Source organism: Curcuma longa, chromosome 11, assembly GCF_044706935.1.
Source record: "Curcuma longa cultivar G26 ecotype Majalengka, Jawa Barat chromosome 11, ITB_CL_G26_1.1, whole genome shotgun sequence".
NCBI lineage: Eukaryota > Viridiplantae > Streptophyta > Magnoliopsida > Zingiberales > Zingiberaceae > Curcuma > Curcuma longa.
Window position 1 is genome coordinate 19,819,176 of NC_133871.1, and position 23,761 is coordinate 19,842,936.

A 23,761-nucleotide genomic window follows, 5' to 3' on the forward strand; every position below is an offset into this window, starting at 1 on the left:
TGTGTGATTTTAGAAAATAAGCATAGTCTTTACTCTTCATTTGCAATTTCTATAGCTTTCCTTTCTTCATAGTTTCGTTTGCTAAATTCCTTCACATCGGAGCAAAATGAAAACATTATTGAAGTAATTGCTAGAACACATGAAACCCAACTCGAGGTTTGAGGAACTGAGGCTGAGTTTAGCAGTGAGCTCGATGTCGAGTAGTGAATGGAAACGTTAAACAGTTAAGTTCAAATAGGCTTCTGTTAGCATCTTCCCCAGCTTCACTTGGGCTTCGGTCGTCAGGTGGACGTGATCTGCCTCGAGTGGCAATCCTCTGCCGTCAACACAAGCGACATTGGTGAGCTTGATGCCTTTCTGCGCCTGCCTTACCACTTCTGTGAAATTGCCTTCGCCTGACGCAAGAGCCACCTGGATCAGGCGAAGCTCCGGCGAGAAGAGATCCGCCCGCAGGTCCTGTATCAGCCTCTCCATGCGTCCCCCGTAGGCCTCCGCGTCCTCGCGCGCCACTGTGTCGCTCTCGCCCTGGTACCAGAGCACCGCCGCCAGCCTCCCCGCTGCCGTCGCCGCCCTTGCTCGCCGCACTAAGCTGCCGTACAGTGGCGTCCCGCGCGCCCACTCCTGGATGCTGGTCCCGCCGACGGCGCAGGGCACCAGGCCGATCGCGGGCGGCGCCTGGTGCCGGAGGAGGGAGGAGGTAATCAGTGCGTGGGCGAAGGGCATGCCGGGGCCGACGCCGCAGGTCCTGTTGACGTCGATATCGGCGTGGAGCGGCTCCCGCGCCACCTCCCAGCGGAGGCGCGCGTCGAGGCGCAGGATGGAGCGGCTCGGGCGGCATCTCGGCGGGACGACGCCGTCCCAACGGTCGCCGAAGACGCCGCCACGCCCGGCCATGTTGCTCTGTCCCGCGAGCACGAAGATGAGCGCCTCGGCCGCCGTCTGATCGTGGCCGGACAGCGGAAATCGTCCCGCGGAGGCGAACGCTACGAGGCAGAGCAGCGCGAGCGCCCGTGATACAAGAGACGTCATCATTTACTGGAATCGCCTCGATTGGAGCGGACTGCCATTATTTGTCGCTGTTTCTCGTGTTTAAATCATACGATGCGGCCGTTTTAGACGAAGACTCAAAATCAGTCTTTTGAGAGTGAGCGAGAGACCTGCACTTCCATTGTCAGACCAGAAGAGTTTTCTTATAAATTAATTTAATATTTTCTTTTTATTTTAATTGATGCTTTTATGTATTAATTTAAAAATAAATTAAAGTAATTTTAACTTTTTTAAAAAAAGAGACGCGTTTTAACCAAAATGATTATCTAGATTGCCTTTTTAATTTTTATCCAATTTGAATTGACATGGGACTAAAATTGATACTTTTACATAAGTTGCCAATTGAAAATTTATTTCGTATACTTTATATATCGAATTATTAATATCAACAGTATCGTATATTATCATGTACTATGCATTATAATAGCTCAACTTCTGATTATTAATATATAAAATTTAATTTGCATTATAAATACATAATAATTTTATATGTAATGGTAGTCATCGAAGCAATAAATGCATACTGTGTTCCTGTGTAGGGGCGCCCGGACAACTTGCCTTCCATGCATGGCAGGCAAAGGAGGCATCTTGATGACCTGGATTGCAATCCATTTTCTCGTGAACAGTCCTGTTACATTTTAAACGACAATAGAAGAAATATGAAATCTTGACCAAGTCGAGTAATATTTTCTTTCATTGTAATTAATTATAATTTTTTAATTTATCTTTTGCTCGTGGGGCTGACTATGTGAAATCGTTAAGATAACAAATTCCACCTTTGTAGAAAAAGAAATATAATATTTTTATATATACTGATCCTTTTATAAGTATACGATAGTTGAATTGGTTACGATAGAACAGAATTGTAAGAGTATGTAAAAATTTAAATCTCAACGAAGCCAAGACAATATCCTTTTCCGTCGTGGTCAATTACAGATTCTCGATTTATCTCTTCATAGATGATCATATATACGTAGAACTGCTGGGATGGTGGATTCCACCTTCCTAAAATCCATCTTCTACAGAAACAAAACACAAGTCAACCGGTCAACTAATGGTGTTCCAGTGAGAAATAATTACTTTGACCGGATCAGTCAAGCCATAGGTTGATTGGTCAAATTAGCAGATAGGCCGGGCCTTTTATACCAGTTGAAATATTTGGATCTGACGTGTTATGTTTGCTTAGGCTCGACCAATTAGCTACGAACGATATGTCATGGTGCGATCGACCAATTTGCTATGCTGTCTAGAAACTTGGAGACGGGAAACGGGAAACGCGGAAACGGAAACGGAAAACGGCAATAGTTGAAGTTTTCAATTTTTAGAAACGTCGAAGACCTACAGTGTCGAAGACTTAAAGTTAAATAGCCTTAACTTTAATTTAGGAGGGGTTAATTAAATAAACCTAATGTGGATGAGGTTTGATCAATCAAATCCTAATTCATTTAGGGTTAAGAGGTTTAGTGGGTTTAATTGGCTAGTGGATGGATTAATGGCTTAACGGTTTAAACTCAAACCCATTAAGGAATCAATAAAAGCTACCGTAACCTAAATATTCACCCGATTCTCGTAGCCAGCCTCCCCTGTTTCGCCGACGCCATCTCTGCTTCCTCTTCTCCTCTTCTCCTCTTCCTCATCTTCTGCCCACACTTGCCGACGCTGTTCTCTCTTCTTTTCTTCCCTTCCTTGCTTTTCCTTCACCCCACAGTTGTCGCCGCTCCTTTGGTCGCCGCCGCGGGACACTGACGCCCCAAGCTGGCGGAGGAGCTCGGAGACGCTCGTCGGCGTGGCTGTCGTTTACACGTTTGACCAAGACAAGGCATTCCATTGGCCCAATTAACCTATTCATTCATGTCTAACTGAGACAATGAAATCTTTCGAGGATTTGTTTAAATATTTAATGACTTTCTAAAATGTATTTGTATATTTCAGTTTTAAATTTCTATAAAACATTTTTCTATTTTTATCTAATAAAAATAATTAAAATTTTGCTTTAATTATTTGTCATAATAAAGAGGAGACTGCGATTAGTGAAGTAATGGACTTCTTAATCGGTTTGGTATGTTGGGATATCCACCTCTTTGTTATCCCTAATCGCCTTTATTTGCAATAAAAAACATGGCGATCGGGAATGAGACTGAGAAGGGACGTGCGGATAGGTCATGCTGCGGCCAGCCAATCGCAAGGCAAAGAAGCCCAAATCTCGATATCTCCTATCTCCTGCTTCCTTCCCTGCCACATCCATCGGGCGCCCACGCGATCGTCCAGGTCCCACTGCTCGCCGCCCCAGATCTTCCAATTTATCTCTGCCTCTCGCTTATCCACCGCGGGGGAGGGGTCGATCGATACAGTGGACACGGAGGCACCTACTGCGAGCGGAGACTTCCCTTTGCCTTCTCAACCTTGCTGGAATCCACATTCCATCAATTGTTTGACAAGAGACAATGGCAGCTGCGAGCGGCCTCGCCATAGCCTTTCCAGGAACCGCGGCCACAAAGGCGGAGCCTTTCAATGGAAACAGGTCGCCCAATTCCACTGCTTCGCCTGTCGCTGCTGGAACCTCATTGCTTAGGTTTAAGGTCGGCCGGAAAGGCGCTGTGCGCCGCCCTAGTCCGCGTTGCGAGGCTCTGGTGGGTCACGAAGAGAAGGCAGCGGCCAGTATCTCTGCCCTTGAGCAGTTGAAATTATCTACCGACCGTAAGTTTTAGGGCAAAAAGGGGCAACTTTTTATTGGAAAATGATTTCCTGAAATCTCAATAACCAAAGCTTGATCTTGAAAAAATTGCTCACTTAGATTTTCTTTACATTTGTGTTTGTTTCCATCTATCTATTTTTTGAAAATGATACTGGTGACCGCCGTTATTTGTTTAACCTCCTACCTTTGATTGAGAAGTAAATATGACTAGCTTCCTGCTGACTAGTAATTATTGTGCAACAAATCAAGACAATGTCTCTTATTTAAACTATTATTCTCAATCAAGGCATGATGTGAAATGCATCTCATTCAGCTTTCATTAATTCTTTCACTGTCTCATGGAGTCATAAAGGTTAAGCTGTCGAGAGAAGACATAACCTATACATGTATTAGCCCACATGATTGCCAATCAATCTCTAGTTTTATCAGGCTTTGGTGGGAAACAAAATTGTAAAGTGCAAAGGGAACAGAAGAAACAACAGAAAAATACCAAGTAAAATAATTTGGAGGGTTTTGGACTATGTCCTCAGCTATATATTATGTTAAACTAATTTGGGGGGTTTTGGATTATGCCGTCAGCTATTTATTATGTTTAAGATCTGATGGAAGAACTACTTAAGTTGAAACTTATGCAGCTATCTGTTGGGGAAGATTCTGAGATACATACTTATATGATCTTACAAATAGCAACTGTAAATGGCGCATTAAATGTGCATTTATGAATTTTCTCAGACCAGATTAGTGTGAGATCGAGCAAGTTATTAGATTAAATTTCATAAGTAGACATCCTTAGATGGTCAATTGAATTCCATATAAGCTTTCAGCCATTAGTCCACACAAGCTTTAGCAGGATATTGACCACGTTTCACCAATATAATTATCCAAACTAGTTGTGATGGCTGTGATGATTATACATCATTTTGCCCTGCTTCAAGTCTATTAGAACATATAGATAAAGAAGCTGAAAAGAAATAAATGTTTATGTGTGTGATGAGTAATTAAGATTTTAGCTTCATGTTTGCTTGCCCTTCTAAATCCAGACTATCATAATCTGCATGAACTGGTAAATGTTGCTGGATTACTATGCTTCGGTGTGGCTCTTCCCAGGTTATATGAAGGAAAGAAGCAGCATAGCTGTTATTGGTCTAAGTGTTCATACTGCTCCAGTGGAGATGCGAGAAAAGCTTGCCATTCCAGAGGCACAATGGTCTCATGCTGTTGGTGAGCTCTGCAAGTTGAATCATATAGAAGAAGCTGCAGTTCTCAGCACCTGTAACAGAATGGAAATCTATGTGGTTGCTCTTTCTTGGCACCGTGGAATAAGAGAAGTGACAGAATGGATGTCCAAGGTATATTTTCTTGCCTTGTAATTTGAATATAAGAGTTCACTATAGAATGAATTCAGGTTTAATTTGCGTAACGTGAAAAAACAACTTTGTACTTCTTATATTTCTTCAAATTTTGTTTGCAGACAAGTGGAATTCCAGTTTCAGAGCTAAGAGAACATATTTTTATGCTTCATGATAGTGATGCCACTAGGCATTTGTTTGAGGTATCATCTGGACTCGATTCTCTAGTACTAGGAGAAGGACAAATCCTTGCGCAAGTTAAACAAGTTGTGAGGGTAGGTCAAGTCAGCGGAGGACTGGGGAAAAACATTGACAGAATGTTTAAGGATGCTATAACAGCCGGAAAGAGGGTACGCAATGAGACAAACATAGCGTCTGGAGCAGTATCAGTAAGCTCAGCGGCTGTCGAATTGGCCCTCATGAAGCTCCCCAAACCCTGTGGTGAATCAGCCCGAATGCTGGTAGTAGGGGCTGGTAAGATGGGGAAGCTTGTCATCAAACATTTGGCTGCTAAAGGGTGCAAAAAGGCTGTAGTTGTGAACCGTTCAGCGGAACGAGTGGAAGCCATTCGTGAGGAGCTCAAAGATATCGAAATCATTTACAAACCTTTCAGTGAACTGCACTCATCTGTTGCTGAAGCTGATGTGGTGTTTACAAGCACAGCATCAGATGTGCCATTATTCCTGAAAGAAGATGTAGAAGTCCTTCCTCCTGTGAGTGAGGATGTGGGGGGCATAAGGCTTTTTGTTGACATTTCGGTCCCTAGGAATGTCGGTTCTTGTGTTTCGAACGTTAAGAATGCAAGAGTCTACAATGTTGATGACCTTAAGGAGGTTGTTGAAGCTAACAAGGAAGACAGGTTGAGGAAGGCAATGGAAGCCCAGGCAATAATCACTCAGGAGCTCAAGAGATTCGAAGCATGGAGAGATTCTCTGGAGACTGTCCCTACGATCAAGAAGCTAAGATCTTATGCCGATAGAATTAGGTCCTTGGAGCTCGATAAATGCCTACAAAAGGTCGGTGAAGATGCGCTGACAAAAAAAATGAGAAGGGCCATTGATGATCTTAGCACAGGTATAGTTAACAAGCTTCTTCATGGGCCATTACAGCACCTGAGATGCGATGGCAGTGATAGCAGGACTCTCGACGAGACCCTCGAAAACATGCACGCTCTCAACAGGATGTTCAGTCTGGACACGGAGAAAGCAATCTTGGAGCAGAAGATCAAAGCCAAGGTAGAGAAAATCCAGGCCTGAGAACTTACCCAACAATGTACAGGAAAAGCTCGATAGTACAGATCTCTCATCCTTTGCTTCACTGCTTCTACAATAGAAGAACCTTTTCATAAATTTGATCGATATATGATGATACTCGTGTGTCAGTTTGCATAGAGTTGACTGATCGCATTGCATTGATATTTGATATTGCATCTCTCCTATTGCGGCTGGAATCATGTAATTGGTTTCTTTGCTTCAACCACTGTTGTGATATTACTGAATCTATGATTGTATTGGTGATTTATATACTAAATTCTTCTTTACTATAAGCGCATGAAAGCTACTGTCTACCCTTTGTTTTGATATTTTTTAGTTTTAGAAAAAAAAATTACTTTTTAATTTCATTTAAAATATTTTGAAACAATTTTGTCGTTTCTTGCAAATTGGGACCTGAAACATTTCTATTTCCCAAGGTGCAACTCCCAACTACCCATGGGCCGTTAGGATTAGGTTATCGCCGAAGACTTGAAGAAAAATAAATCAAAATTTCCCTTAAATAGAAACTCGGTCAAAATGAAGAGCCGTCGGTAGCCCGGTGTTTGCATTCTTCTTATTGCGTCCCGATCCAATCCGATTCTCTCAGAGGCTTCCGCTTAAACCCTATGCTGCTCTTCGCTTTGGCTCCTGTTTTCCCAGTCCGCCGGCGGCAAAGGCGTCAAGGGGGCGCACTTCTTCCATGACCGGCGGCGTGTGTGCGGGGCTTCAGCCCCAATTCTCGTCTTGCAACTCTCTTGCCCTTGTTCTTCCGCCAGCTTCCGGCTCGGCTCTCTCCGGCAGAGTCGGCCACTGCCATCTCTCTCGCCCCTCTTCTCTTCCTCTCGGCGGTAGCCATCGGCAATTGTCTTTCTTCAGTCCTAATTCCTGTTATCTGCGCCGACCATCTCTGCTTCGCTCCTCAGATCCTTCGGCTTCACCGTTCGTTGACGGCAGCAACGGAAATGGCAACAATGGGAGCAATAATAATAACAACAATGGGAAAAATCATGGGTGGTGGTGGTGGTCGGATGACCAAAACTTTTCTTTTGGCCCGGATGACTGGTGGTCTCAGTTGCAACTCTTCTTTCTTGGGAGCGCACCCAACGACTTCGATCCTTTTTCCTACTCCGTTAGGGTTATTGGCGTTTTGCTTCTGTCCTTGCTCCCACTAGCCCTCTTCCCATCTCTTGCACTGGGCATAGCTGCCACTGCTGGAGGTGCTCTTTCTTTCGTGTGGGAAGTGACCGGTGGCCGGCGTACGAAGCTCGTGTTTGAACCATACACTGATTCTTTAGTGACCGAGCGAGAGGCGAAGCACCGCTATGGAGACGGCAAGCACTCTTTCCACCTGGGTCTTGACTCCTCTTGGCATATGTTTAGAGATCTCATCCTGAGGCTTTTGCTGCCTGAAGGTTATCCCCACAGCGTCAGCAGCGATTACCTTGAATACTCTCTCTGGAGAGGGGTCCAGGGTGTTGCTAGCCAGATCACCGGGGTCCTTTCAACTCAGGTTTCCACTTGTCTCTCTTTTGGTTAATTCTTCACAATCCAACAACATGAAATGTTTTAGTTTATGATGTATAGCAATTGAACAAATGGTATGAACATGTTCACAGACAATGAATAGGTTTATAGTTAGACAAGTTGAATCAATTAGATTTGAAGATGCAAGGTTAGAAGGAGCTCAAAGAAAATTCTAGTTAACATAATCAAAAGTGAGTTAAGGAATCTAGATATTATTAGTAATAGTCTTGCATAGAGTTCAATAGAAAGATGTGTTTCATTTAGCTGATTTAAAATGGTTGAAACTCACATAGATTGATGATGATCATTCTAGGAACTATTGCCTTCCTGATTTGGTGCTTATGGACTTTCTAAAGGATGGTCCAAAGATTAGACAATTAGACAAGTTGAATGAAACAATCAAGTTATGAGGGCTAGATAGATGTCAAAGAAAGTTAAAGTTGGTAACAGAAGATGTTTGTATTACGATAGCCTTAGAATCCATTGACAAGATAAAATTCATTTTGCTAACCCCAAATAGTTAGGAATCATGGATTCTCTTATTCATACTTTTGTTTTCATTCTCTTATTCATACTTTTGTTTTCCTTTTGCTTGTAAATTCAAACTGGTAAAGACTAGAAATGGATTAGCTTGGTAGATTATCTTCTATTTTACGATCATTGTTCTAAGATAAGACCTACATTTCCACAAATTAGCAATTATAAGAGATGAAATTGTTGCTAATAATTTGCATCTTCCATTATCTCCTAGTATAAACTCGGTTAGATTAACCATAGTCCTTTGCTCTGCAAATTGTTCAACCTATAGACTATGCATATCTAGTTTTAACAGTAATTTCCATATTCCATCTTGCATAAGTTTTTCCATATTTGTCCTATTTGTCTCAAAGCACAATTTAGTGTAAAAAACATCATACTCCATGACTTATATAACTTATATTTCCTATTTTTTGAATTAGATACAATTTTCTTTTCTATTTGATTTGGTGATTTTGCATATACACTTTGCTTAAAATGCACTATTGTAGATTAATACTTACTACATCTTTATCCTTTAAGGCTTTACTTTATGCAATTGGATTGGGAAAAGGTGCAATTCCAACTGCAGCTGCTGTAAATTGGGTACTCAAGGATGGAATAGGCTATCTTAGCAAAATATTATTGTCAAAATTTGGTCGCCACTTTGATGTTAATCCAAAGGGATGGAGGCTGTTTGCTGATCTTTTGGAAAATCTGGCATATGGGTTGGAAATCATTACTCCTGCATTTCCTCAATTTTTCGTTTTGATAGGTGCTACAGCTGGGGCTAGCCGATCTGCAGCTTCTCTGATTCAGGTTCTTCTGCATCCAATTTTGTTTTTTCCTAATGTTCTAAACTGCGTATCTGTTGACTATTCCATTTGGCTACGCATCTGGTTATGCTATTCTACAATTAAATGTTGTATTCTAGATCCACTCTTGCATAGTACTGAAGATTCAAGATGAACCAAGGAAAATAAACAATTCACAATTATATTTCTGATCAGGTAGGATTGATGCAATCAAAATGAATTATTAAAATACTATGTTTGATCATGCATCTATGCCAAAAAACTAGAGAAGCGAGGGGAGTGAGGGATTAATTTTGGTTGCTACCGTAAAATAATCTGTGAGGTCGTGTATGTATAGCATATGCCAAAATGAAGGGACATAATGTTTGTTGTTCTAACCATGGTTGTCAAAATGAAGGGATCATGTTTGTTGTTCATCACTGCATTGTGTGCAAGAATGCCTATGGGTTTGATTGCAAGCACCAGAACCTAACCCTTGCATTGTAGAAACCATCTCTTTTTAATTTTTTCCCCTTTTCTCTGATCAGGTACCTACACCTCAGATGTCGCCAATCAACCACCATTAATTTTTTTAAATTTATTCATGTAATAATGATCCCTTTCTATACCCTTGAAATGCATTTTATTGAATTCAATTTCCTACGTAGTATCATTGTGCTGGAGATTTCCATTTAAATAGATAATGTTAGTCTAGGTTTACATTGCATTTTTGTAATTTATCTTCTCACTGAAGCAGTGGTTACGATTGACAGGCTGCTACCAGAAGCTGTTTCTATGCTGGTTTTGCTGTGCAAAGAAATTTTGCTGAGGTATGATGCATCTCTATGTTCTATACTCCAGTCCATCCTTTTACAAGTCATGCTTGTTGATACTTATAAGTCTGTTGAAATGGACATCAATTTTTTCTTCACAAGAATCGTTTCTTTAGTCCTTTTCACCAAGTTTAATTAGCAAATTTTGGATAGCAGATTTTGCACCCAACTTAAAGTAGCTGTCACTTGATTTAAAGATTTAAACATGAGGGTTTACATTTTTGTAGGCAGGGACTGAACGAGGCATACACTATCAGAATGTTTAGGTTGTTAGTGTCATCTATCTTGTATCACTTCCTTTATCACTTGACACATTCCACAAGATATTGTGTAAGATTCATCATTTTCTCTATTTGTTATTTTCTCTCCATATTGCTCAGAATAGTTACTATAGAATACTAACAATAGTACAACCACTTAGCTCTTTCTTCATGTTTATGATTAGTGAATCTAATCTATGGTTAGCCCTAGTATAATTTGTGATACATAAATTGTATCATAAAGCTGAGTCCAACTATTCAGGGTCTGCACTTTCTAAGACAGTCGACCAAAAGTAGATAAAACCAGCTTAAAATTTTCACATCATTGCTGTGAACTTAAAATTGATTAAATTACATAGGTTTGTGGGTGGCACACAATTATCATTCACTTCCTCTTTGTGGATGATAAATTAGTTGTAATAATTGACTTTGTTTCACTATCATAAGAATCATATTTTTCATGTACTATATGGCAATACTATCCTTATAAGTGTATGTACTAATGCAACACTTGTTTGGAAATATGGTCCATGTGTTCTACACATGGAGCAAATGAATCATCTATTTTTACATTGGATTTAATGAAATCATAGATAAAAATAAAAAAGGGCGTAGAAGGATCCATATAGCCGACCCCACCTAATGGGATAAGGGTTGTTGTTGTATAGATAAAAAAAAGACAGTCCGGTACATGAATCTCTCGCCAATGTGGGGTGCCGGAGAATGGTCGGATAATCAACAATAAGGTGGAAACAGGTCTCTACTTAAAAAAGTGAGATAGTACAAACAAATTATTTATTAAATGACAATGTTAGCAAAAAGTCCTATAGGCGAGCTCCTAGGCTCTATAACCATAGCATCATTTGATCACTTCAAATCATGCCAAGCGAGTGACTTCAACTAGAATTCCTTTGGCAAATCACTTGCAAGAAGCACTAGGTTTTAGCCTAGGTGCTCACATTCTGAAAAAAAGAGTTTTAACTATCTAATATGCATATAGAACTCATGTTACTATCTAAGATTCTAAGCTGTACAATAACTGAAGTAACCATTTTATTATATTGTATTTTTTTTTGTAGAATTTCATAATTTAATATAATATTATTTGTTTTTAAAAGCAGTGATGTTGTTCATGCAACAACTTTTCAATCTTGACCACCTTTATCTTGCTCATTTGCTTCTCCTTATTCACCTTTTCTTATATGCTTCATTTCTTCAATAATTTTTCTTCTGAATTCTTTAAATATTTGTTCTCCAATCAAGAAGCTGTTAATGCAATCTTTAGCATTTGTTTTCATTTCATTATGAACACTATTACATAAAACAAATAGTGCTCTGAACATATTAATTTGAAAATTAGTTCCTTTAGAAATCTCTAAAGTTCACATAAATTCTGAAACATAGTTTAATCTTTCTTACATGCCATTAACTAGATAATTTTTCCAATAAAGTTAAGCCAGAATTAATATAATTATATTATACAAATTTAAAATCCCTAAAGTAATATATATATATATATATATATATATTACTTTAGGAATTTTAAATTATATATATATATATATATATATATATACATTTTTTTTGTAAAACTAAGGTCGATCTTGTTTTTTTTTAAACATGCATTAACTAAAATGATTTCTTTTTATATAGCTCAATATTTGTCATTTGGCTAATCAGTTCACACAAATGTTTTATTAATAATAATTAGCAATGATTTTTTAATAATATGCTTATATAATTTCAGAGGCCTTATGCAGTTTTATTTTCATGAATAATTATAATTGTTTAGTACAAGTACGTATTTGATCATTTTTAGTTGATTTTTTTATGAGCATAGGAAAATTTTCCTAATTCTTCAAATGTAGAGGTGTTGCTTTGCTTGGGCAAGCACTTGTAATTAAGATGCAGGCATCTCAACTGTCTTTAACAATGTTGACTAATGGTTTGTGACACCAAGAAATTATGCTTGGATTCAGCTGAGCATAGATCTGGTGGTAAAAATCACACTCTTTTTCTGAAGATCTAGACTTGTAAATCAACACTTAATAGTAGAGATTAATGAACCACAACTTTTCTTATATGGAGAGGGTAAGAATTTGATGACTAGATGACATTACTTTGAAAAATCCATTCCTAAAGAATATTAAATATTTAAAGCTTAGGCTTTATGCATGGGTTCTACATTCTACTTTCTCATAAATTCCAGTGAAAAAAATCTATCTTGTTTTGAATTTTGTTGTTTATCATTATAGTATTTGCAAACTTACTTTTATGGATTTTTTATATTGTTAAAACTCCTATGATCTATGCAAAAAATGTAAATTGTAACTGGGTTACAATAAGGAGGATATGTTTATCCATAGGTGAATATCATATCACATATGTTGTGTGTTTCAGATTTTAAAATTTTGATGTGTGCATATATCATCTGTGCGTCTGCATATTCACTTGGTTGTTTTAATCTCAATTTTAGGTTATTGCAAAAGGAGAAGCTCAAGGAATGGTGAGCAAATTTATTGGGATAATGCTCGGAATAGCCCTGGGTAACTATATTGGCTCATCAACTCCATTAGCTCTTGCTTCTTTCACTGCAGTGACAGGACTCCATATGTACTGCAACATCAAGTCTTATCAATCAATTCAGATAAGAACTTTTAATCCTTATCGGGCATGTAAGTTCTTGACTGTCAATGTGATTCATTTTCCATTTGTGGCATATTGTGGAATTTTCAATTTTTTTCTGCTTGTCTAACTTTTCCATTGTAATAGTCTTTAGTGTACTTGAACTAAACAAAGCATCTCAAACATTGAAATTGCACAATTGGCTTCAGGGCTTCTATTTTGATACATTTATTATTATTATTATTATTGTTGTTGTTGTTGTGAGATAACGTGTTGATTAGAAGCTCATTGTCAAATCACATTAAAGGTTTTGTATTTGTATTCCCATTCTCTAGTGTGTTTGGTTTTGTATTTGTAATTGAAAAGTAAAGTACAATAAAGAAACACGTTTGTCATCCTTTTTTTTGACTTCTCCACAGTATTTTTTTTCTCGCTCACAAAATATGTTTGATCTACTAGGAAAAAAAATACTATAGAAAGTTGTTCCCAGTTTTCATAAGCAAACACACCTCAGTTAATGTTTCACATCTGCAGCTTTTTCTTTGTTGGACATAAATTAGCTGCTGCAAAAGTTATTATTTATGAATTTTGTTTTGTCCTTTTTAAACTTCCTTGTAGTGTTATTTCATGCTGGCTGGGATTTTCTTTTCTACTGACTTATTTGCTAACTTATCCACATTCTTCCTTTAGTTCTTTTGATTAAGTTAACCTTATATTGCAACTCTTTCAAATTTCATTTGAACGTTCAACAGGTCTGGTTTTTAGCGAATATCTATTAAGTGGGCAAATTCCTCCGGTAAAAGAGGTTAATGATGTAGAACCATTTTTCCCAAGCATGCAATTTCCTGACAGAACAATTCAAAGAGTAAGTTTATTTTATTTTAAAGATGCATTAACACCAGCCCATATTCCAACAACATCATTTACTAGATTATATAAAAACAGAGGGAAATGCAATCAAAGAAGTACATGGGATGTAGTGAATCAAAAACAGTTTGAAATTGTCAAATCTGTTTTCGACGGCATATCTAATACCTTCACATACTTTAGATGTCTCCAAGCATGCAATTGCTACTATTACTTCCCCTGGGGCCAAAAAGCTGCAAAGCCAGCTCCAGTTGACTCTATGATTGAAGGGCTTTATGGACATTGCCTCACAGCCAACCATTTTTTCCTCTAAAGGATGCTTCTAAAAAAACCACGTGCTTCAGCTCTAAAGACCAATGTTAAACAATCCTCCTTCATACCACCATATTTGATATTGTTTCTTTACTTCCAGAGGCATCACTTAAACACAGCAATTACAAGTACAAGCAGCAAATTCCTTTCTTATATATCTTTATTCAGCCAATGAGCATAAACACAGCATTAAATTAGTCCTGGTAAAATTGAAATTTCTAATTAGGTATAACCAAACCAACTTCTGCATTTCCCTAACCTCCCTACAATGGAAGAAGTGTACATTTTTCCAATCATCCAACTCATTGTAAATGAAACACCTAATTTCAGATAGTTGGACAGGAAGTTATTTATATGAAATATTGTCTATGAAGTTGTCAACACAGCTCCTTTTTAGAATAAATCTACCCTTATGATTTCATGTTCCATTCAGAGCTCAAGTATTCCTAAATGTTGTCAGGTACTATCATCAGAGGCTAAAGATGCAGCAGCTGAGATTGGCCACAGGTTGCAGATGGGATTTAAACTTAGTGAATTGGTAAACAATAAAGAAGATGCCTTTGCACTTTTTGATCTATTCAGAAACGAAGGCTATCTGCTTACAGAAAACAAAGGAAAATTTTGTGTGAGTAAAACAACAGTCTATTTTTCTTTGATGCATGGATCCATCAAGTTAAGCGATAATTTTAACCACTGCAGATAATTCTCAAGGAAAGTTGTTCACCAGACGACATGTTAAAGTCTATTTTTCATGTTAATTACTTGTACTGGCTGGAAAAAAATGTGGACATCGAATCAGGAAGTATTGCTGATGATTGCAGGCCAGGAGGAAGGTTGCATATATCGTTAGATTACGTTCAAAGGGAGTATGGACATGTAAAATCTGATGGACTGCAAAGTGGCTGGGTCACTGATGGGCTGATTGCAAGGCCGTTACAGAACAGAATACGGCCACCTTTCTAGTTTCTGTTTGAACAGATTTATGGAACTCTTGCAGAACAACAAAACCCAAATGCAAAGAAAATAGAGGACTAGGCAATCCATGTCGTCAGATGTTTGTTTAAAGGTTGAACGACTAATTTGTGAGCAACAACGACAACTTGAAAATTCTATTCTTGAAAGAAACATGTTTCTTAGCGTTAATCAGAGTTTTGAGTTTGAAAGGAAGAATTGAAATACCTTGAAACCATTGTAGAGATACTAGACAGTATGCCTCTGCCTTTTACAAACAGAGATTGAAGATTGGATCCCGATGTACCAAGCCAAAACTGGTACAACAGTGCTACTTTTCCAATAATCACCCCAATCTCCTGGCCAAGTACAATGGGCTCAGGAAATGTACTAAAGTCTGATAGTTTATGTCAGCAGAACTATGCCATTTCATTTAGCCGGATCTGTTTCAGAATTTTTATGATAATCTCATAGGTGTATTTGGATGCAGAATCTTGATGATGATACAAAACTGATGCAGATTTTGATTTGTGGGTCGTTTAGTGAACTGTGACCGTGTCCTTAAGTAGTTAAGTGTCTCTGCATATGGACAATCAAAATTTTCTAATAGCTTTGTTTCTAACCAATTCGAATAATTCACATGAAGGTAATTGGCCATCTATTTGAACCTTTTTAACAACTGGAATTAAGATACATGTTTTACCTTGAGTTTATATATATATATATATATATAGAGGAATGATATCCCGCGCGACGGAAAATCCCGACTCCCGTACGCGACCGCCCGACCTCCCGCCGTTCATCGCCGCCGTTCTTCGCCATCCGGTCACCGCCGGCCACCATCCCGGGCTCGTTGGAAGCGCAACTCGACGGCGCACACATCGGCACCGGATTCCGGCCGAAACACAGCAGACGCCCTGTTCGCCGATTTCGCCGGAATCCGGCCGGATTCCGGCCGAATCGGGGCCGGACTCCGGCATCCACCGGACTGCCGGTGAGTTGCAGTTCCAACGGGTCCGGTCCGGCGGCAATCGGTGGTCGGACGGCGATGAACGGACGCCGGGAATCGGCGAACGTTCGAGGAGAAACACTGTGCAATCGCGAGAAATGGACGACTGAGATCGGATCGCGCACGAACGCGCAGCGGGCTGTTACGCAGGATATCAAACTCGTATATATATATATATATATATATATATATATATATATATATATATATATATACGATTTTAATATTCTGTGTGTGTCTGCCCATCACTTTGTGGGTAATAACGTGGGCGACTGAGGGGGTGTTTGGTTTTAGGTTTTCCATATGTAAATGTTCCATTGAGTTCTTGAAATTTGTGCAATGGACAAATAATGGGTGTTTGGATTTAGATGGTGAATGTACATATGTGGTTGGGGTAATCTGAAATTGGGGGTTGGCAAAAAGGACCTATGGAGGTCCTTTTTGCCAACCTGAAAGTTTAAATTACACATCTACCCTTGTAAAAAATATATAAGAATTTTTTCGAGTTTTTAATAAGGGTAAATAAGTAAATGGGTATCTAAAATACAACTTAACCTCATATTCACCAAACACTCCATTTACATTTACATTTTCTCAACCTTTTCTCAATCCCAACTATACATTTACATATTTTCAACCTCAATTTTCCGTTGAAAAAATACAACTTAAAACCAAACAGCCCCTGAGTATCTATGTGTACATTCGGCCGTCTTGCACTTTTAGGTGTGCACGGATCTCGTAAGCAGCATAATAAAATTATATATATATATATACATACTGTCTAATTTAATAATAAATATTTATTTTATTTTATTTTTGAATTCAATGATCTGAAAGATCCAAATAGTAAAAAAAAAACGCTAATTACATTGGATCTTCGTTTTTTTCTTGTTGCAAAATCATGCAAGCACGTGTCAGGGTAGATTAGGGGTGTTAATAAATGAATTTGATCTGTCAATTGGATATTAAAAAATTATCGTGTTAGTGTTGTTGGTTTTCAGGCATGAGATCATTGACTTATAGAGAAAATAGACGTGATAATAGATGAAAGAAAAAAAAGATATGAGATTATCGATAACTACGAGGGTATACGTTTTAAGAGATCAATACGGAAAAAAAATTAATTAAGTTTTTAAAAATAAAATATATAAATTTAAAAATTAATAATAAATAAAATAAAATAAAAAACAATGTTTTTTTAAATTAATCAAAAATTAAGAGTGAATATTTTTTAAAAATATAAATAATATTAAAATATAAAAAAGTAGAGGCTATAATTTTATTGGGCCCTAGACATAGGCCATTATGGCTTATGCCTTGAGTTGACATTAGATTTGACGGTGACTATGCATGAATCAAGAGATGTCTCTATAACTTATAGATGTATATTTTAAGTCTTCAAACAATAATATGGAGGGACTAAGAATACAGTGAATGTTAGATACCTTATCATATCTTCCATCCCTGATATATTATGTATAATAAATAAGAAATCATAGTATATTATATATATATATATATATATATATATATACTCTTTATTTTGTACATTTTGTGAGCATCTATTTTTTTTTAATTTAATTTTTTATTTAATATTATAATCCAACTCCTACGCCTTAAAGATAAAATATTAAATGATTTAATGACAAGCCCAAAAAATTAATAAAAAAAATTGAGCGACATACAAGCGTGTACAATCGCACATCGTGCATCACATAACATAACGTTATTATATATATAAGTAAATGATATATTGTATACTTTATGTTACACATTTCGTGAGCTTCTAATATAAAATATATTTTTATTTTTTTATTTATGATTTAGATTTTAAAATTTAAGATTTGAAATTTAATATTTAAATTAAAGGGAGTACAAATTTAAAAAAATATTTTATACTAAATATTCATGCGTATGTAATATAATATATATATAATCTAAACAATATTTAATATCTAAAGTTTAAATTCTGAATAAAAAATATTTTATATTAAATATTTACTGGATGTGCAATAAATATATATATATATATATACTCAGTACATGAGTAGGTAAATAAAGTCAAGCTTATTTTGTCAGACATGAAAATAAAGTCAACATTACTATATGAAGAGGACTCTTTCAATTGTTAATTATTATAATATAAACAAATAATTGATCAACCGACATAACACATGGTTTAGCAATATTGACACGTAAATAACAGTTGCTAAAATTTTTAAAACTTACATTTAAAATATATCTCTTCGCTCACATAAATACAAATGTCATTATGCCTTGTCAAGAAAATTAAATTATAAATTAATGAATAAAAAAAATATGGATTTAGACACCGTTTGAATAAAGGCAAACGAAATATTTATAGTTAAAATGTCATTACGAGTTGTTAAAAAATCAAATTATAAATTAATTAGGTGAAAAAATATATCTGGACACATTTAAACTGTTAATTTAAATTAATCCGTTGAATTGATCTATTCTATCAAATAATTTAAATAAATTAGATTAAAATTTTATCAACTCATTAAAAATATATCAGTTTCACTTGCATTATATGCATTATGAGTCTAGACATGTTGCCTGTGACAAGCTCAAATTGGTATCTGAATTGAGAAGGGGAAAAAAAATCAAAATTAGATTATGGATTAAGTGTAAGATCGAAGAGAGCGCTAAAAGGGAGAGGGTGAATAGCACTATCTGTAGTGTTTTTTTCGATTTTCATAAAGTTCGTTCATTTTTGTTCATAAGTTTGATCGATCAGAATTAAACAACAAAAAATGTTATAGTGGAAATTGTAAAACATAATCTCAAAACACAAATACAAAAAGACAATATTTTTTATTTAGTTCATAGCCACAGGCTACTACTCCAAAACCTACAATCGTTTACGTTGAACAATCCACTATGAAACTCCTTTCTTACGAACAAGAATTTTATCGATTACAGAAAAACAGGAATGGTAAAAATACCACTGTTCTTTGAAATCAAGTACAGAATAGTAATCGAGTTACCGAAGTTGTAGAGTCATAGTCTTTCTGTGCAAAACTTCAACGTTACGACAACCTCCAAGATGTTTCTTCACGCACAGATAGTCGTCGGGTTGCTCTGAGTTATTGTTCTAAGGGGTCTTCCTCGAAGCTCTTTTATTGGGTTTTTGGGCACCTGGAAGTCTTTCCAGGCACTTTCATGCTGGCCATCGATCCACCATCGGCGCTGCTGACCCGACACTTCTAGACGTCTGTATTCATTTTCGAGCGCCTATATGATGACGTGGATGTTCTGGATGAACTTTGGTTGTCGTAGCATTTATCCGAATCCGGGCGCCTGGAACCAAACCGAGCATCTAGAAGATGAGGTGTCCCGACTACAGGGACTTTGCCACCTTACTGCTTCGCTAGATTGGTTTCGTTGACATCTGGTCGCTTGGATCAAATCCGGGCGCTAGACTCCGATCGCTTGGATTCCAGATAAGATCGTCCGGAATTAAAGTTTTCGCCCCTCCATTCCTTGACCCCCAAGATTTGTTGTTAGACAACTGATCCACTTGATCTACCTAGACTTCCCGCCATGTATTTATTCCACCTGACCTATCTAACCTTCTGCCATGCATCTAGTCCACATACCTGACTTGTCTGACCTTTTGCCATGCATCTGGTCCACCTGACCTGTCTGAATTTTCACCTAGTACACTTGATCTCGTTAAAACTTCTGCCTAGTCCTCCAAGCCAAGATTTTCTTTTGCCTAGACTTCACCCTGAGACTTTCATTGCCTAGCTTCAATTAGGACTTTCCTGTGCTCTCTGTATACTTAGATAAACATATCAGTACAAATTACACACTTAACTTAAATTTTGTATCATTATCAAAACTAATGTTCAATCATCTGATACTCGCGGTACTAACATGAAAAAAATAATTTAAAAGAATTGATAGATATTCGTAGTCACAGTAGATATTTATGATATATTATTAACAGTTTATTTCCTTTAATAGTAAATCAAAAAGGATTTTTAAAATATTAAAAATTAATAAAAAATATTAAAAATAAATAAATTTTATCTTTTTAGCTTCAATATAAAATTATCCTGTGATATAAACATGTAATAGGCATATTTTTTATACCTTCACGGTCTCTTTCTCATGAAAGTTGCACAGCAATATCAACGTGCACGTTTATAATACTAAAGTAAACTAACTATAATAAGAAAAATTATAATAAAGAAAAATCTTCTCTTGGTCAATAAAAATAAAAATTTTTATTTTTATCATCTACAAGTCATCATCTCTTTCTCTCCTAGCTGTCATCCCAGTATTTTTTTTTTTGTAATTTTTTACCTTTTTTTAACATACAATATTGTATATGAATAAATGGACCCTAAATTTCTAACCGTATTCATTTGATAAATTGGTTTACTTGAACAATTCATCTAATTATTATATTAATCTTAATATAGATTAATGTTTAATTTATAACTATATATGAATTTATAGTGACATATAAATTAAAATTATAAAAGTTATATGAATTTATATAGATTAATGCGAATTTAATAGTAATTAGGCAAAGTTAATGCGATATGTTAATATCAAGGGATAAATTATGTAATTTGGCATTATTCCAAATTATTATCCACTATTTATTTATTTATCAGATAAAAATGATACACTTGACTCAAAACACAAGTAATAGATGAACATCTCCTCCTATATTTTTATTATAAAAAATATATTAATTTAATATTATTATAATTTAATTAAAATTATTAAACCCTAAACCACATATTTAAATATTTTTATATGAAATATATGATGAGTATTTTATTTTATTTTTAATTTATACATGTTTTTCGCGATTAATTTGATTAATTAGGGAAATCCAACCATAAATAACATTGATCAGGCCTTCGGTGATCGCCGGCCTGGACGATCGGAGACAACATCAAAGTGAATATGCTGTCGGTCACCTTAACCACCTCATTTCCGGCCAGTTCCGGCCGACACTGGAGGCAGGTTCCGTCGATGCTTCCGCTGACGCCATCCTCGTCTTCTCCTCCATTTCTGAGGGCTGTGTCGGAAGGGAAAACAGATCAGGAGAAGACCGCGGAGCTTCAAACCAAAACAGCTCCGGCGACCACCATCATCGGAACAAGCGCCGCTTCCCGGAAGGAGGCTGATAGCCACCAGGACACCAGTCGCCGACCAACTAATACGCCGCCTCCACGACCACGACCAGCTTCTCTTCGACCTCGAAATCCACGCTCCTTTTTCGCATCCATCTGCAGCGACCTCGACGAGCTCATCCACAACTTCATGGACCCACCCGTTCTCCGTCGCTCCGTAGACCCCCGCTACGTGCTCTCCGGCAACTTTGCTCCCGTCGACGAGCTCCCTCCGACGCCTTGTCCCGTCGTCCGCGGCGCCATCCCGCGCTGCCTCGCTGGCGGCGCCTACATCCGCAACGGGCCCAACCCCCAGCATCTGCCCCGCGGCCCCCACCACCTCTTCGACGGCGACGGCATGCTGCACTCGCTCCTCCTCCCCGCAGGTGGCGACGGCACCGATCCCGCCATCCTCTGCTCCCGATACGTCTGCACCTACAAGCACCTCGTGGAGCGCGACGCCGGCGGCTCTGTCCTCCCCAATATCTTCTCGGGCTTTCACGGCTTCGCCGGGGTGGCGCGCGGAGTGGTAGCAGCAGTGAGGGTACTCACTGGGCAGATGAACCTCGCGGAGGGAATGGGCCTGGCAAACACCAGTTTGGTCTTCTTCGGCGGCCGCCTCTACGCGCTGGGGGAGTCCGACCTGCCCTACGCCGTGAGCGTATCGCCGCAGGACGGGGAGATCACCACTCTGGGCCGGTGTGACTTCGCCGGCCGGCTCTCCATGGCGATGACCGCCCACCCCAAGAAGGACCCATCAACAGGGGAGCTCTTCGCCTTCCGCAACTGGCTGATTCCTCCCTTCCTCACCTACTTCCGGTTCGACGCCAATGGGAACAAGGCGGGCCCCGACGTGCCCATCTTCTCGGTGCGGCAGCCGTCGTTCCTGCACGACTTCGCGGTGACGGAGCGCTACGCCGTCTTCCCGGACATCCAGATCGTGATGAAGCCGATGAACATGGTGTTGGGCGGCGGCGGGCTGGTGGGGTTGGACAACGGCAAGGTGCCGCGCATCGGGGTACTGCCGCGGTATGCCACGTCGGAGGCGGAGATGCGGTGGTTCGAGGTGCCGGGGTTCAACCCGGTGCACACGATCAACGCGTGGGAGGAAGAAGGAGATCTGATCCTGGTGGCGCCGAACATGCTGCCGGTGGAGCACGTGCTGGAGCGGATGGAGCTAACGCACGCCTCCTTGGAGATGGTGAGGATCGACGTGGAAGGCAGCGGTGCCGTGACGCGGACACCGCTCTCGGCGGCGAACCTAGAATTCGGGGTGATCCATCCGGGCTACGTGGGGCGGAGGAACCGCTACGTATACCTTGGCGTGGCGGATCCCTTGCCGAAGATAAGCGGGGTGGTGAAGCTCGACCTTGCGGTCGCCGGCAATGGAGACTGCGTGGTTGCCCGGCGGGACTTCGGGAGGGGGTGCTTCGGAGGGGAGCCGTTTTTCGTGCCCAAAGGCGAGAGGAAAGACGAGGCGGAGGACGAAGGGTACTTGGTCTCGTACGTGCACGACGAGGACAGCGGCGAGTCGAGGTTCCTGGTAATGGACGCGCAGTCGCTGGAATTGGAGATCGTGGCGGAGGTGCTGCTGCCGGGCCGGGTGCCCTACGGATTCCACGGCCTCTTCGTCTCCAGAGACGAGCTGCGATCGCAACGGCTCCAGTAGAGAACACGCAACGGCAGTTGATTCTCCTGCTACAGTAGTATTCAGATATTGATAGTTATATTTAGATATTTGTGTTGTAGTATTTAGATATTGATAGTTATATTTAGATATTTATACTCAGATATTTATATTATAGTGTTGTTAAATTAACTGAAATTAAAATGTCATCGTAAAGATAACGTTAGGGACCTTAAAAAAGCGATGAAAAAAAATATTCATCGTTATTCCCTCGTTAATGTGTTTTAGCAACGGAATATTCCGTCGCTAATTCTAGTTACTTTTGTAGTGATCCTTTATTTCAATTCAATAAGTCTATTTTACAATAACTAATTCAATCATGTTTTTGGACATCAATTTCATACTCTACTTAAGTTTATGCGAAATCTTGGTTATCTCAACCATCTCGCTAAATTTTGATCAACCGAACTCATCAATTTGACTGACTTGATCAATTTATGCTCGGCATCTAGTATTTTTGATAACTTCTTTTCAAATACAACTCTCCTCGATCATTTTAAATTTTCAAAAACATAAAGTTACTCTTAAGCTTCTGTTTGTACTTTTAAACATATTTATAAATCAATTTACAATCCTTTTATATAAATTTTTAAGATCGTAATTGTTTTGAAGGCTAAAATTATAAAAACACATTATTCTAAACTTCAATGTGTTTCAAAAATAAATTTAGTTCGCACTGTTAGCTAAATTTTTAATTTCTTAAGAAAATAATAATTCCAAGGGTATTTTAGAGATGAAAAAATTGAAATCTCTTTCAGTAAACATGGGCCTTTTCATCAATTCTCATTATTTTGTTATGGTAAAATGCTCAAATTTTATTTTTACCTTTACAAGCCGTGATTTCGATCTATTCATCTTGAAAAAACTTTCCTGCACCGAA

General features: G+C 38.5%; 4 protein-coding genes across 5 annotated transcripts; 3 read left to right on the forward strand and 1 right to left on the reverse strand.

Moving 5' to 3' along the window:
- Nucleotides 1-107: 107 nt before the first annotated feature.
- LOC141841838 (putative carbohydrate esterase At4g34215) lies at nucleotides 108-1,073 on the reverse strand. Its single transcript, XM_074730032.1, has one exon. The coding sequence runs from the start codon at nucleotides 1,030-1,032 to the stop codon at nucleotides 217-219; it is 816 nt and encodes a 271-aa protein (XP_074586133.1). The 5' UTR covers nucleotides 1,033-1,073; the 3' UTR covers nucleotides 108-216.
- Nucleotides 1,074-3,225: 2,152 nt separating this feature from the next.
- Nucleotides 3,226-6,621, forward strand: LOC141841952 (glutamyl-tRNA reductase 2-like). Its single transcript, XM_074730157.1, has 3 exons — nucleotides 3,226-3,744; nucleotides 4,850-5,091; nucleotides 5,214-6,621. The coding sequence occupies exons 1-3, from the start codon at nucleotides 3,492-3,494 to the stop codon at nucleotides 6,345-6,347; spliced, it is 1,629 nt and encodes a 542-aa protein (XP_074586258.1). The 5' UTR covers nucleotides 3,226-3,491; the 3' UTR covers nucleotides 6,348-6,621.
- A 307-nt stretch (nucleotides 6,622-6,928) lies between these two features.
- On the forward strand, nucleotides 6,929-15,557 carry LOC141839932 (protein root UVB sensitive 1, chloroplastic). 2 transcript variants are annotated; one of them, XM_074727792.1, is made up of 7 exons: nucleotides 6,929-7,854; nucleotides 8,928-9,203; nucleotides 9,952-10,008; nucleotides 12,748-12,946; nucleotides 13,649-13,761; nucleotides 14,536-14,700; nucleotides 14,897-15,557. In XM_074727792.1, the coding sequence occupies exons 1-7, from the start codon at nucleotides 7,045-7,047 to the stop codon at nucleotides 14,960-14,962; spliced, it is 1,686 nt and encodes a 561-aa protein (XP_074583893.1). In that variant the 5' UTR covers nucleotides 6,929-7,044; the 3' UTR covers nucleotides 14,963-15,557. The 2 variants fall into 2 exon arrangements, with proteins under 2 accessions (XP_074583893.1, XP_074583892.1); XM_074727791.1 differs by having other exon boundaries at nucleotides 6,932-7,854; nucleotides 14,775-15,557.
- A 5,418-nt stretch (nucleotides 15,558-20,975) lies between these two features.
- On the forward strand, nucleotides 20,976-22,906 carry LOC141841017 (9-cis-epoxycarotenoid dioxygenase NCED1, chloroplastic-like). Its single transcript, XM_074729136.1, has one exon. The coding sequence runs from the start codon at nucleotides 20,986-20,988 to the stop codon at nucleotides 22,861-22,863; it is 1,878 nt and encodes a 625-aa protein (XP_074585237.1). The 5' UTR covers nucleotides 20,976-20,985; the 3' UTR covers nucleotides 22,864-22,906.
- Nucleotides 22,907-23,761: the final 855 nt, after the last annotated feature.

Bases quoted from the DNA above. Each gene is read 5' to 3' on its own strand.
- LOC141841017 (XM_074729136.1), top strand. From the start codon at position 20,986: ATGCTGTCGGTCACCTTAACCACCTCATTTCCGGCCAGTTCCGGCCGA.
- LOC141841952 (XM_074730157.1), top strand. From the start codon at position 3,492: ATGGCAGCTGCGAGCGGCCTCGCCATAGCCTTTCCAGGAACCGCGGCC. The intron at 3,745-4,849 runs GTAAGTTTTAGG...GGCTCTTCCCAG, and splicing joins GTTGAAATTATCTACCGACC to GTTATATGAAGGAAAGAAGC. The intron at 5,092-5,213 runs GTATATTTTCTT...TTTTGTTTGCAG, and splicing joins TGACAGAATGGATGTCCAAG to ACAAGTGGAATTCCAGTTTC.
- LOC141839932 (XM_074727791.1), top strand. From the start codon at position 7,045: ATGACCGGCGGCGTGTGTGCGGGGCTTCAGCCCCAATTCTCGTCTTGC. The intron at 10,009-12,747 runs GTATGATGCATC...TCTCAATTTTAG, and splicing joins TGCAAAGAAATTTTGCTGAG to GTTATTGCAAAAGGAGAAGC. The intron at 13,762-14,535 runs GTAAGTTTATTT...AAATGTTGTCAG, and splicing joins CTGACAGAACAATTCAAAGA to GTACTATCATCAGAGGCTAA.
- LOC141841838 (XM_074730032.1), bottom strand. From the start codon at position 1,032: ATGATGACGTCTCTTGTATCACGGGCGCTCGCGCTGCTCTGCCTCGTA.